Source organism: Podarcis melisellensis (genome assembly GCF_964234715.1).
Source record: "Podarcis melisellensis genome assembly, chromosome: 1".
Taxonomy (NCBI): Eukaryota; Metazoa; Chordata; class Lepidosauria; order Squamata; family Lacertidae; genus Podarcis; species Podarcis melisellensis.
This window is the reverse complement of record NC_138528.1, coordinates 30,390,631-30,403,628: the sequence shown is the minus strand read 5'-3', so window position 1 is coordinate 30,403,628 and position 12,998 is coordinate 30,390,631. Positions and strand designations below refer to the sequence as shown.

Here is a 12,998-nt window from a genome sequence, read left to right as displayed (position 1 = left end):
TAAAATGACTACAGTGGTACCTCAGGTTAAGTACTTAATTCGTTCCGGAGGTCTGTTCTTAACGTGAAACTGTTCTTAACCTGAAGCACCACTTTAGCTAATGGGGCCTCCTGCTGCTGCTGTGCCGCCGGAGCCCGATTTCTGTTCTCATCCTGAAGCAAAGTTCTTAACCCGAGGTAATATTTCTGGATTAGAGGGGGCTGTAACCTGAAGCGTATGTAACCTGAGGTACCACTGTATTTTGTGTTGAGGTTTCCCCCCAAAAGCTCAACAATTTGGGTTTGTTCCCCAAAAAGATTCTCAACGATTTCCTAACAAAAAACCCAAAACCAAAAAACAGCAATTTGGGGGTCTGCCAAGTAAAAAGCCACTTTGTGGGTGTCAGGAATTTTACTTTTTTGAAATATGGCAACCCTATCTTTATACTTAACAGACTTTATTTTTTCTCCTCCTCTTCTGAGGTTTGCAATGTAGCCGAAACCGCTCTTTCTCTTCTTCTAACTGCCTTAAGTTGTGCGGGTTTTTTTTCTTTTCAGACTATTTTGATTTTCCCAAAGGTTTCCCCCCCCCTCTCTCATTACTTTTGATCTTCGGAGTTTCCGCCCACGTGACTTTCAGTTGAGTCCCTTGCAGCTTCCGAGAAACCACAGCAGCTAAGCTCTAAAGAGAGGGAACTATCAGAGTGAGCTGCAGACTCTAAAAGGACAGGAATGTAGACGCTGGGAGAGTGTCAAAGAAAGTGACCAAGAAGCCAGAAGGAGAGGGAAAGGAGGAAAGAGGAAAAACCAACAGAAAAGTAGTGAGGGAATCACCAAAGATCACCAGGAAGAAAGAAAGACCACAGGCAGGGGGAGCTGTAAGCCATGCCCCATAGCTCTGACAGCAGCGACTCCAGCAGCTACAGCCAGTCCTCTTCATCCAGCAAACAGGTACAGTTTGGGCAATTCCTTTTGAGGTAATTTTATGGCCGTCTCTCTTTTTTCCTAGCAGGGCTCCTGTGCCTTGAGCGCAAAACACAGAAATTCAACAGATGCAGCATCTCCTAGCATGGAGAAAACTTTGCCTATAGGATTTCTGCCCGTTTATGCTTAAAGGCACCAGAACAACTCCAGATATGAAATATGAGCTCCAATGGATACCGTCTTGCCACTTTGCCAAACACTTCGGTTCGTCTTGTGTGCTGAAACAGAGAGGAACAGAATGAATGAGAAACGTTCAGCGCTGTTGGGATTTTGGTAGGACTTTGAAGGAACTGATGTAGGGACAAACCCAGGAAAATGCTATTCAGAAAAGCTAAACCAATGATAAGAAGCTAGGCAATAGGCTAATACGAAACAGTTAAAGTTACAGCAGTGCAGAGACCAAATGAGGAAGCTTGGTGATACTCTTGCAGAAAAGCATCGCAAGTGTCATTGATGGCTATCGTAGCAGAATAACTGTTTACAGGTAGGTGGCATAAAATGACCTCATCTGCTTGGCACTGCTCAAGCCTCTGCTGACTTGTGCCATTCTCCTTGGGTTGAAGTCACGGTCCCAAAAAAGAAGAAACTTTGGAGGTCATAGAATCATAGAATTGTAGAGATGGAAGGGACCCCATGGGTCATCTAGTCCAACCCCCTGCGATGCAGCAATCCTGCCCATAGCCATCCCTGGGTGGGCTTGAACTACCAACCTTCTGGTTAGCAGCCAGGTGTGCTGATCCATTTTGGTCCTCTCAAGAAAATGTTGAAAGAGTTAAGATGCCGCCAGCACCACAACCACCCAAGATGGGATGAGTTTTAAAATCCTAAGATGGAGACGAGATATTTACTTTGCTAGGAACAGGTCCTTAAAACTTGAACAAATCTGTGCAAAGAGTTCATAGACTCATATACTAAAGGAAGTAGGAACCCTACAAGAATTGTTAAACACAACACAGTAAGAGATTATCCAAGGAAGGCATGAAATTACATCATTGGACATGATGTAATTTTTTTAAAAGTGAGGCAAAGGCATGTGGACAAAGACATGGGTGAATCAATTTTTTTATCTTAACATTTATATCCCTCCCTGCTTCCTTCATGAAACCCAAGGCAGCATACGTATGATTCTCAGGTAGTCCATCACCTATTGAGAGATACTAAGCAGGCCTAAACTGGCATAGCTTTGTAAACTGGTAGTCTCATGTGCCTTCACACTATATCCTAGCACCATAGCTAGGCTGGGATTGGTAGGTTGGGGGACTGTTACATAAAACCCAATACTGTAGTTCAGGAAAGGGGAATTTGTGGCTCTTCAGATACTGTTGGACTACGGCTGCCATCAGCCCCAGCCAACATGGCCAATGGTAAGGAATGATGGGATTTGTAGTCCAGCAACATCTGGAGGTCATCCTTCCCTGCTCTAGTTAACTGAATGTAAGATGAACACCCCAACTGTTTTGTATTGAGAGTTCCAAAGGGGTTGTTGCTCATCTCTGATGTCTCATGTAATTAACCTGCTGGTTCTCCTGATCCTTAGATGCACTTACTTCTCCTGCATTAGGAATTGGGGCAAATTTAGGCAGGGGGAGGGTCCTCCATTAAGCTGATACTGAATCTGCCATGGAGAAAGCAGAGGAGGAGAGAGAATTGCTGAGAAAAACGCTTCCTTCTGCTTTCTATCCCAACATTGCCATCCTATGCAAGATTCTTACATGTACAGATGTTAAGATGGTATTCCTGTTGTCATACCTTGTATTGCGTGATTCCCCTCACCCAGGAATCTTCGGATGATATGAGAAAAGTACAGAGAAGAGAAAAGAATCGTATTGCAGCCCAGAAGAGCCGACAGAAACAGACACAGAAAGCAGATACCCTGCACATGGTAAGAACGTCCATCCCCTACCCACCAGGATTTCTCTGGTATTAGCCCTGTTTCATGCAGGTGTGGTGATAAAATTGTTCCTGGACTGTACCACCACAGACTGCAGGTGGGCAATTGTGTGGCTGGGTGTGCCTTTTTGTAAAAGCTCCTTTCATATAATTCAATATTCATTTTTTCGTTGCTTTAGCAATCTGCCACATAGGGCCCTGACAGGAAAAGAAAGGCGCTCTCTTCTTGATTTATGGGAGTCTAGCAAGTGAATCAGTAGAAGCTTTCTCCCTTAGTATAGTTCCCCCGCTTGTTCCTATATCAGCAATGATGTCAACTCATTTCAATACTTTTATGCACTTAATAACACAGATACCACAAATTATCCAGAGCATACACCCTGAACCCCATGGTATACTGTACAGTGGTACCTCGGGTTAGATACGCTTCAGGTTACATACGCTTCAGGTTACAGACTCTGCTAACCCAGAATGATTACCTCAGGTTAAGAAATTTGCTTTAGGATGAGAACAGAAATCGTGCTCCGGCGGCGCAGCGGCGGCGAGAGGCCCCATTAGCTAAAGTGGTGCTTCAGGTTAAGAACAGTTTCAGGTTAAGAACAGACCTCCAGAACGAATTAAGTTCTTAACCCAAGGTACCACTGTATATGCATTGAGGTGAGCATATGCATCCCTATACTTTCCACAGTACTGCAATGCTAGTACTGAGCACTGGGTAAAAGTAAGCAGCAATCACACATATCTGCATGTAGAAGCCAAGATACAGTATAATGGAGAAAAATTCTCACCTAGCCTTCTCTCTGATATGCTAGTTTTATGCGGGCAAGTCGTTTTTCTTTTTCACCAGAAAGCATCCAAGCATGCAATTCCCCACCTGCTGTGGTACATTCCACGTACAGATCTAGTCCGCTTGTTGCTCTTCTTTTCTGTCTGAACTAGGCCCGTGACTCAGCTCTGCACCAGATCGCTCACATTTATGGCCAATGTCTTTTGTTTGTGGCTCCAGAACTGCTGAAACTGGCCACAGTTGCAAACACAACTGCTTCTGCTGTGGGAAAAGCAGTATCTGCACAACAAGAGCAGTGCCTTTGTCTGAAGATAAAAGAGCAAATGGGGAAGGGCAATAGCTCAGTAGCAGAGCACACAATTTACACCCAAAAGGTCCCAGGCATCTCTAAGGAGGGCTGAAAAAGACCCTTGCCTGAACCCTAGAAATCTGCTGCCAGCCAGTGTCGACAATAGCATTCAGTAAGATAATGTAGAATCCAATGAGGCTGCCTTTGCAAAGATATTTTCAGCAGTACAGTGGTACCTCGGGTTAAGTACTTCATTCGTTCCGGAGGTCTGTTCTTAACCTGAAACTGTTCTTAACTTGAAGCACCACTTTAGCTAATGGGGCCTCCTGCTGCCACTGCGCCGCTGGAGCACGATTTCTGTTCTCATCCTGAAGCAAAGTTCTTAACCTGAAGCACTATTTCTGGGTTAGCGGAGTCTGTAACCTGAAGCATATGTAACCTGAAGCGTATGTAACCTGAGGTACCACTCTATGCCATGCCGCCAATCTTAATTGCAAACAGGACTTTAAAGGAGAGCAGCCTTATTCTCTGTACGAAACATTTCCCCGTGTTTTTGCACCTACAAGGAGAGGGAAGCTCCCCTCCCCTTTATCTTCTGGTGAATTTCCCCATTGCGTTGCCGCTTTCCCCAGCTGCTGAAAGAAACAAGTGAGACTTTCCTTCTAGGCCAGTAGCAGGTTTCCTGTGGCAGGTGGTTTTTCTGCTTCTAGATGGCAGTTATTGACCTCCCCACCCCCACTCCGTCTCCTTGAGGCCTGAGCCGCACGCTCTCTCGGGTCAGGATGTCTGTGGCCGAGGAAATACGCGTGTATGAAAAGGGCTTGGTGACAGGCAGTGGGAACCTACAGGCGGCGGAGGATACACTGCTGTCATTTCTCATAAGTCGCCGGCTGGGGAGAGAGTGCGGCCGAGGACTGAAAATGTCATCCGCTATCAGCACGGGGCTGGGTTCTCTGCTTGGGTTTGCCCAGAACATGAGTTTACAGGAAGAAAACGTCAGTCAATCAGCCTGGAAACTCTAGAGTAGCTAGCGAAGAAAGGCTATGAACCCCACCCACACAGACCCTTTCTCACTACCACTTCTTAGATACAGTATTGCAGTCAAAAACAGAGGCCTGCTCGTTTTTATTTATTTTTTAAATCCTGCTCCAGCTGCTCTGGGTGGCTTCCAACAAAATATAAAGGAACGTGGCAAAACATCAAACGTTAAAAGCTTCCTGAAACAAGCCTGCCTTCACTTGTCTACAAAAAGTCAAAGTGTCTTTTTGTTTATCTGATGGAAGGGCATTCCACAGGATGGGGCGCCACTACCAAGAAGGCCTTGTTCCCTGTAACTTCCCTTTTTTGCATTGAGAGGGAATTGCCACAAGGCCCTCAGAGCTGGACCTCAGTGTTTGGGCTGAACGATGGGGGTGGAGATGCTCCTTCAGGTATACTGGGCCGAGGCTGTTTAGGGCTTTAAAGGTCAACACCAACACTTTGAATTGTGCTTGGAAAGCTCACTCCGCCGCCCCCCACCACTTTGGGGGCCTAGCAGACAGGAGAGGTTTCTGACTGAAAACTATATCTTTAAAGCAGAAAAAATGTATGATGCTTCTTGCTGTGGATCTCTTCTTTCTACAAGTGTACCTAAGGCCTATTTTGCATGTTATAAAAGGGCAATGTACCTTGTAGAAAGCCATACTTTCTAATTTTCTAGAATGTAATGTTATATTTATATCCTGCCTTTTGTATAAGTAGCTCAAGGGGGCACACTCGGTTCTCCTCCCCATTTTTATCCTCACAACAACCTAATGAGGCTTAAATTCCTTCCAGTAGCACCTTAAAGACCAACTAAGTTAGTTCTTGGTATGAGCTTTCATACCTAACTGGAACTAATGAGGCTTAAGTTAGGCTGAGAGACAGGGACTGGTACATGGTCACCAGTGGGAAGCACCAGGTCTCCTAGGTCCTCGATGGACGCTCTAACCCAGTGATGGTCAAACTTGGGCCACCAGTGGTTTTGGGACTACAGTTCCCATCATCCCTGACCACTGGTCCTGTTAGCTAGGGATGATGGGAGTTGTAGTCCCAAAACAGCTGGAGGGCCAAGTTTGGCCATCACTGCTCTAGAACCAGAGGTTCCTATCCTGTGGTGCTCCCTTTAGTGCCTCTCCCAAAGCAGAAGTCTCCTTTTCTCCTCAACAGCCTGGATGTTCTCAACATGAGTGGTTGTTGAGAGGCACCAAATAAGCAGGGCTATTGCAATTGGTACAGCAGGCACAAAAAATAATAATAAAGTTGCCTGCAAAGGCCCTCAGCAATTTTCAAGTGGTCTACAAAAAACAAAGTTGGGGAAACCACTGCCCTGTACCACATCGGCTCACAAAGAAACCCATAGCATGACCCCCAAGTTCTGTACACATGTGCATGGGCCACAGTTCTCTGTTGCAATTCCTGTGACTTTGGTGACTGAAAAAAACAAGTGTCACTACAATTGTGGGAATTGGCAACCGCAAACCTCAGAGATCATCACTTCATCTGTTGTGGAGAAAATAATTACTGGATGCCCTCCCTCCTCCTTTTCAACTTCTAGCTCTGAAGAACAGAAGCAAATTGAGTTGCACAGGAGTAGCTGGGTATACACCTCCCTGGCAGGAAAGATGAAAGGAAATAATTCTGGTAATCAAGACAGGGCTGGAAGGCAGCTAAATTATTGCCTCCCTCTCCTTTCTCTTTCAGGGCCAAACTAGACTTGACATTAAATGTGTCTTTGCTTTTAACTTTTTTAATGCAAATAACACCAGTTGGGGGAGGAAGTGATAATTATCTGGATCTTAGGGGGGGGGGGTATTTAACCATTTCCTCCCCTGCTGCAGTTCTGAGGAAAATCCCTCCTCTGAAGCTAGTATTTGCATTAAAAGGAAATTCCCCTATTGGGGCCTTAAGAGATGAAGAAAGGGATTGCTTATCCTGCTCACAGGACATAGCAGGATGCAAGCTAAGACCTCTTTCTCCCTTGAGCTGCAAGTATCAACCTGTGTTTTTCATAATACCCACTGTTAAAAGATTCAGATAGTTTCTTGAACTGTCCTAAACTCATAATTAACTAACCACCCTCCAACAGTGGCTGATCTTGGGATCTCAAAATTTCAGCAGCACTCTGCACAGTGCAAAAATTCAGTGCCCCTCCGCCTCTCGTGCTGCACTCTAAATCACCACCTCTGTCCTCCACCTTATAGTGAGATCCTGCTTTCTTTTGTTGATATCCCCAATGTATCATTTCCCTGCCCTTTTCTCACTTTTACTAGCATGTTGGAACCTTGTTTACTCATTCAGGTTCCACAGGGATAGTGGTAATTCATCGATCTATTAAAACAGAGCTATATACAGTTCCTTGACAGGACTTTAAAATAGAGGCCTGCAGCAGGGCTCATTGTCCCTTACTAGGAAAGGAGGGAAGAGTCTGGGCTGTACAGGATTCTCTGGGGGAAGTTACATGCTTTAAATCAGGGGTGGCCAACTCCCAAAAGACTGCGATCTACCGACAGTTAAAAACTGGTAGTGATCTACCCCCTTTTTTGAGGTTCTGGTCTAAGTTGTTGAGCTTTTTTAGGGAGGAGGAAAGCCCCGTTTTAGGGGTTCAGGTCAAAGTAGTTGAGCTTTTCTTAGGGGAGACAACATTGGGGGGAGTCGGTGATCTAACAGTGGGGAGGAGTTGTGGTGGACCACATGGCCATCCAGTTCCCACTGGGAGCAGGGGACTTTGTCCCCCATTGCCCGGGGAATCCCAGCCACATCAGAGCCCGGCTAGCCAATCCGCTGGCCAGGAGGGCATGGCCGGGGCAGTTTAAACGGAGGAGCGAGCTGGAGGACTTCCTCTTGGAACGGACTTCCTGCGCAGCGGGCAGGAATCAGATATAGTCGGGTCCAATCAATGCCTAAGCCAATACCGCTCACATTCTGTAATTCAATAAAGTTGTGGCCAAATATGCCCAATAACATAAACTTAATATCTGTGTCCTGGTGTGAGTTATTTCCCAATGAGGAGGTGGCTGAGGGGTCTCGATACGCAATAGATCACGATCTACCTGTTGGACATGCCTGTTTTAAATGTAATATAAATTTATGGTATGGATGCAACTTCCTTCTTTTACCTCAGTTTTTCCTCACCATGTCGCCTACATAAAATTAGGCCAAGGCCTGCATTTGGCCCTTCAGCCAGTGGACTGCCCCATTTTCTTTCTCCACAGTGGGCCTATAGTTTCTGTTATGTACTGAAGTTCTCACCCTGGGCCAGCAGGCGGATACTGTAGATAGTTATGCAAATAAGGGATCAAAAGTGACGTTCAGTGATTGGATAGTTTTAGAAAATTGTTACAGTTACATTGTACTGGAGCTCTATATAAGCAGGCTGACTGAGCCCTTCAGTTCAGTTCTGTCCTGGCCTGTGAATAAACAAGAGCTGTTTGAAGAATCGCTGTGTTGTCTGATATGTTCACCCACAACTTAACAGTTTCTAACTGATTCCCCCCCCTTTCTTTAAAGGAGAGTCAAGACTTGGAGAGGCAGAATGCTGCTTTGCGCCGGGAGATCAAGCAACTGTCAGATGAACTGAAACACTTCTCTGCCATGCTGACTTCCCACGAGACTCACTGCTCCATCCTCCATACGCAGCCCCCAGCACCCACCGAAGTGCTTTTCACGCCACTCCCCTTTCCCCAGACCCACATCAGTGCCCCATGCTTCCAGCACTGAGAGCAACTTCTAGGACTGGGAAAAGTTTGCAGACTCCATGCCTGGACAGAAGGAGGAGGAGGAGAGATGTACTTCACCACTATGGACCGTTTGGGGGGTGGTATTCCCATATATCTGTTGGCAGGTGCTGTCCTGAATAAGGAGTAAAATGTCAGTAGGATTTGGCCCTTGTGAAGAACCTGTGACATGCTAGACTCACCTGCAGGGTATTGTGTGTGTGATTTAATGTACAGTAACCGCTATCAGTACTGTTCTGTTCTTTGCACTGATCTTCTTATCACAGAGCCTTGTACAATAAGCCATGTTCTGTTGTAAAATGTATACTAGTGGTTCTGTGGACACAGAGAACAAAAGGTGTTGATCCATTATTTTTTAAAATAAAGATCTCTTTTTTAATGTTTTATTTTTTAAACCTGGTCTGACCTTCCCTTGCAGAGTTAAGAAACAATGAGACAAGGGAAACTGGGCAAGGAAGCCACAACGAATTGTTGCTGCATATTCAGGACAAAATACATGTTCTACATGATGAACAATGCTGTGCTTGGGTTTGTTTGTTTTTTGCCAAATAGCAGCCACAGAGGAGACCAAGGCGGACTAAGACTGCAGTGGTGGTCAGGGAATTTAACCCTCTGTCCCAGCCATGGTCCTCATCCAAATTCCTCACCCACAGCTGCTATTTGCCCTGGGAGGAAGTCATTCTGAGGCTGCTTCCAGATTGTCACTACTTTGCAGGTGGGATTTAAGCATATGCTGGCAAATTTAGAGTTGTACAGTGAAAGTGGACTTGAACTCTTCCAACCACAACAAACCCACTTCCAAAAATACCAAACTTTCTGTGGTAACTTGCGACAGGGAAATGGACTAGCAAGTTTGGGGTGGCAATTGAGTGGTGCATCGTGTAATAACCTTCCTCCAAACAAGCAGACACCCTGAAACGTTTTTGCAAATAAATCAGGACAAACGCTCAGTAAAAAGGTGGTCTACTCTGGTGGATAGAAAATCTGGTCCTGAAAAAATGTAATAGTTATGCAATACACAGAGGCAGCGAGCTGTGTAGTTACAATACTAATTGGTTTGGGAGATACAGTACAGCGAAGCTATGGCACAAATTCCATAAAGCCAGGCATAATCTGTTCTGTCTTTCGAAATAATTACATAAAAACACCAAAGTTGAAGTATTTCCTGTTACCTCTAGGACTTCACCTTTCCCCCTCTGATGGGAGCTACTGTCCAGTCCTCCATATAGCTGCAATGGAGAACCTGAGGCTGCATCTCTGCACATTAAATATAGCTTCCATTGAGAAAATTGGGCCTGATAAATACTTGTTAAAACTTGTGTTAGGGAACATGGATGTAGACAGGATTTTTGTTGGGGGGAGGCAGGACTTTGTTGGGAGGGCAGAACCGTCATGATTGGTCAGTTACTTAAGCACTTCTATTTTACTTGATGGGGGGCAGCTGCCCCTCCCTGCCTCCCTGACTACACTCATGTTAGGGAAGGTGAGGGAGAAAGTGAGAAGCCTACAAAATTCCTGATGCCTGTTTGCTCCTGCTCCCATTCCCTATCTTACTAGTTTCCCCAGTGATTTTTCTGATCTGAGGCTGTGGTAATTCTCAGCTGCAACATTCTTCAGTAGAATAACATCCACACTGTGTTTTTTTGTCCAGAAAGGGTCTTGTGTGAGAAGCTTTGATAAACAGAGAACATATTGTTCTCCGGCTGTGGAGCAAATACTATTGTTGCACAAAGAAACTGTGCTTGGGTTGCCATAATTCCCATACAGAATATGAAAATGGCAACTTTGGGCATAACTAAAAAAAAAAAGCTCTTATCACCAGGGTTTTCCCTCCACACCAAACCCAGTGACCTCTCATTTGCCTTGAGATATAAAAAGTAGGGGTGGATCTCTCTAAGGCTCTCTAACTGGCCCTCAAAGACTCTCTCCAGGCCACGGCCCTTTCCCAGCTGCACGCCTACCAAATTTGCTTTGCACACACCCCTCCAGTGCTTTCCCCTATTTCGTCCTTGAACTCTGATTGGTCCTCTTGCTTCCTTCGAAGGGGAACAGAGAGGGGTGTGTAGACACTGACTAGCCTACTGTACAAAGCTAAAATTTGCATTCATTGCTCCGCCCTCTTGAGGCTCTGGCCCCACTCACCCCTGGCATGTGGCCCCTAGAACATTGATCAGAAGGGAATGTGGCCCCTAGCTAAAATATACAGTATTCCCCACATCTGCCCAGAATCATGGGGACCAGTGGAGATGGAAAGCCCCATGAAATGTCCCTTGGACCTTTGAAATACCCATTTATAGTAGAGGGAGGGGAACTATAAGGCACTCATACAAAACTACTAGTGGGAAGTCCTGCCTAAAAATAATTTTTTAAAAAGCCACTTCAGGTGGGCATATTAGGAAGCTGCCTAATTTGGCCCATCTAGCAAAGTATTGTATACATTGACTGACAGCCAGTGACTTGCTAGGTTTCAGACAGGAGTCTTTCTCAGTCCTACCTGAAGTTTGTTTCTTTGCTTATTTCAAATCTATGCTTCCAGGCGCCATAAGAAGGCTGCAGAGATAGTGCAGGACAGTACGCACCCCGGAAATTATCTCTTTCAGCTTCTGCCTTCTGGAAGAAGGTACAGGGTTATAAAGACTAGGACTAGCTGCCTGAGAAACAATTTCTATTCAAATGCGATTTTGGTTTTAAACTCAGTGTTGGAGGAGACTCTTGAGAGTCCTATGGACTGCAAGAAGATCAAACCTCTCAATTCTTAAGGAAATCAGCCCTGAGTGCTCACTGGAAGGACAGATCCTGAAGCTGAGGCTCCAATACTTTGGCCACCTCACGAGAAGACTCCCTGGAAAAGACCCTGATGTTGGGAAACATGGAGGGCACAAGGAGAAGGGGACGACAGAGGACGAGATGGTTGGACAGTGTTCTCGAAGCTACCAACATGAATCTGACCAAACTGCGGGAGGCAGTGGAAGACAGGAGTGCCTGGCGTGCTCTGGTCCATGGGGTCACGAAGAGTCGGACACGACTAAACGACTAAACAACAAAAGGTAAGTCTTTATGGGAGTATACTGAATTTAATTATGGGGTATCAGAGTTTTTAGGGAGCTAACCAGGCTGGGATAGCTGGGATAGCAGGCTTGTTGGTTTTTCAATGTCTGATGTAGATTTTTTCAATTTTGTTGTTCTGTATGGGGCAATGACAATAAAGATTATTGTATCGTATCGTATTTATATAAAAAAAGAATCAATATACCACTGTAGCCTCCAAGCAACATAAGGATTGAATCTGGAACCTCTTACATTCAAAGTATGTGAATACACCACTATTAGTGATGGCCCTTCCCCCTATTCTGAGGCAAGTATTCCTTGTGGGAGAAGCCTGTGTGAAACCTGTAAGCAGGACTTGAGCGCAACAACCCTCTCCCCTCCGGCAGCTGCCAGCAACTGGCATTCAGAATTCATAAGGCGAGGTCTTGTAAAGTAAGCAATGCTCATACTGAACGAAGAGGCTGTTGCGATGTCATTGTGTAATGCCAGGAGGCCAAGTATCAGGAGATCAGATGGATTTGAACTTCAAGTCAATGGAGTAAAGCAAGCAAGCATACAACAAGCTGCAAAACCCAGGAGACTGGTCAGTGTGAGAATATAGGTAGAGGAAATGTAAAGAAGGAGAAAAACTAGGTACAAAAGGAGATTAATTTACCTGCTGGAGGAGTAGGTTTGGAATCTGTGTCAACAGTGGAGGAAGAAGTTGAGGAGGACTAGAGGAAGACCCTACTGCATGGCTCTTTAAAGTTTTACATAGTGTCTTGGTTTTTCTGAGATGGTAATAAACAATGCTTTAGCATAGCATCTGTCCAGCATAACCAAATATGAGTTTTTCCATCTTTGAGAGATCACCAACCTGGCTGCAACCAATAAGCAAATTACAGGCGTTTGCAATCAAGGGTAGCATTATCCCTTTCAAACACAGAACAAAAGCACAGTTTAGGATCTTATCCTAACCATGTTCTCTAGGCTAGAGAATAAGTTCCCCTGATTCCAGGATGACCAGCTCTCAAGTAAGCATAGTACAAAATGCCGCATTTGTTGCAAATGCTGACATCTATTGGCCCTAAGGAGAACTGCAGTATTAACAACTAAGAGTGCCGAACTTTTAAACAATGGAATCCTACACTGTAAGTACACCTTAACTTAGAATCAAGTATCACTGAGTTCAGTGGAGTTCACTCCAAAGTATGTGTGCATTTCTGATTCAACAAAATCCGTTTAGGTAATGGTTACTTGTGTTAATGCAGACTATGATAATCTGATGA

At 45.1% G+C, this 12,998-nt stretch overlaps 1 protein-coding gene across 1 annotated transcript; it reads left to right on the top strand.

The window, feature by feature from the left end:
* Positions 1 to 597: 597 nt before the first annotated feature.
* Positions 598 to 9,060, top strand: BATF (basic leucine zipper ATF-like transcription factor). Its single transcript, XM_081916191.1, has 3 exons — positions 598 to 929; positions 2,740 to 2,844; positions 8,456 to 9,060. Exons 1-3 carry the CDS (start codon positions 864 to 866, stop codon positions 8,663 to 8,665), a joined length of 381 nt encoding a protein of 126 aa, XP_081772317.1. The 5' UTR covers positions 598 to 863; the 3' UTR covers positions 8,666 to 9,060.
* The last annotated feature ends 3,938 nt before the right edge of the window (positions 9,061 to 12,998 follow it).

Bases quoted from the DNA above. Each gene is read 5' to 3' on its own strand.
- BATF (XM_081916191.1), top strand. From the start codon at position 864: ATGCCCCATAGCTCTGACAGCAGCGACTCCAGCAGCTACAGCCAGTCC. The intron at 930-2,739 runs GTACAGTTTGGG...CCCCTCACCCAG, and splicing joins CCTCTTCATCCAGCAAACAG to GAATCTTCGGATGATATGAG. The intron at 2,845-8,455 runs GTAAGAACGTCC...CTTTCTTTAAAG, and splicing joins AAGCAGATACCCTGCACATG to GAGAGTCAAGACTTGGAGAG.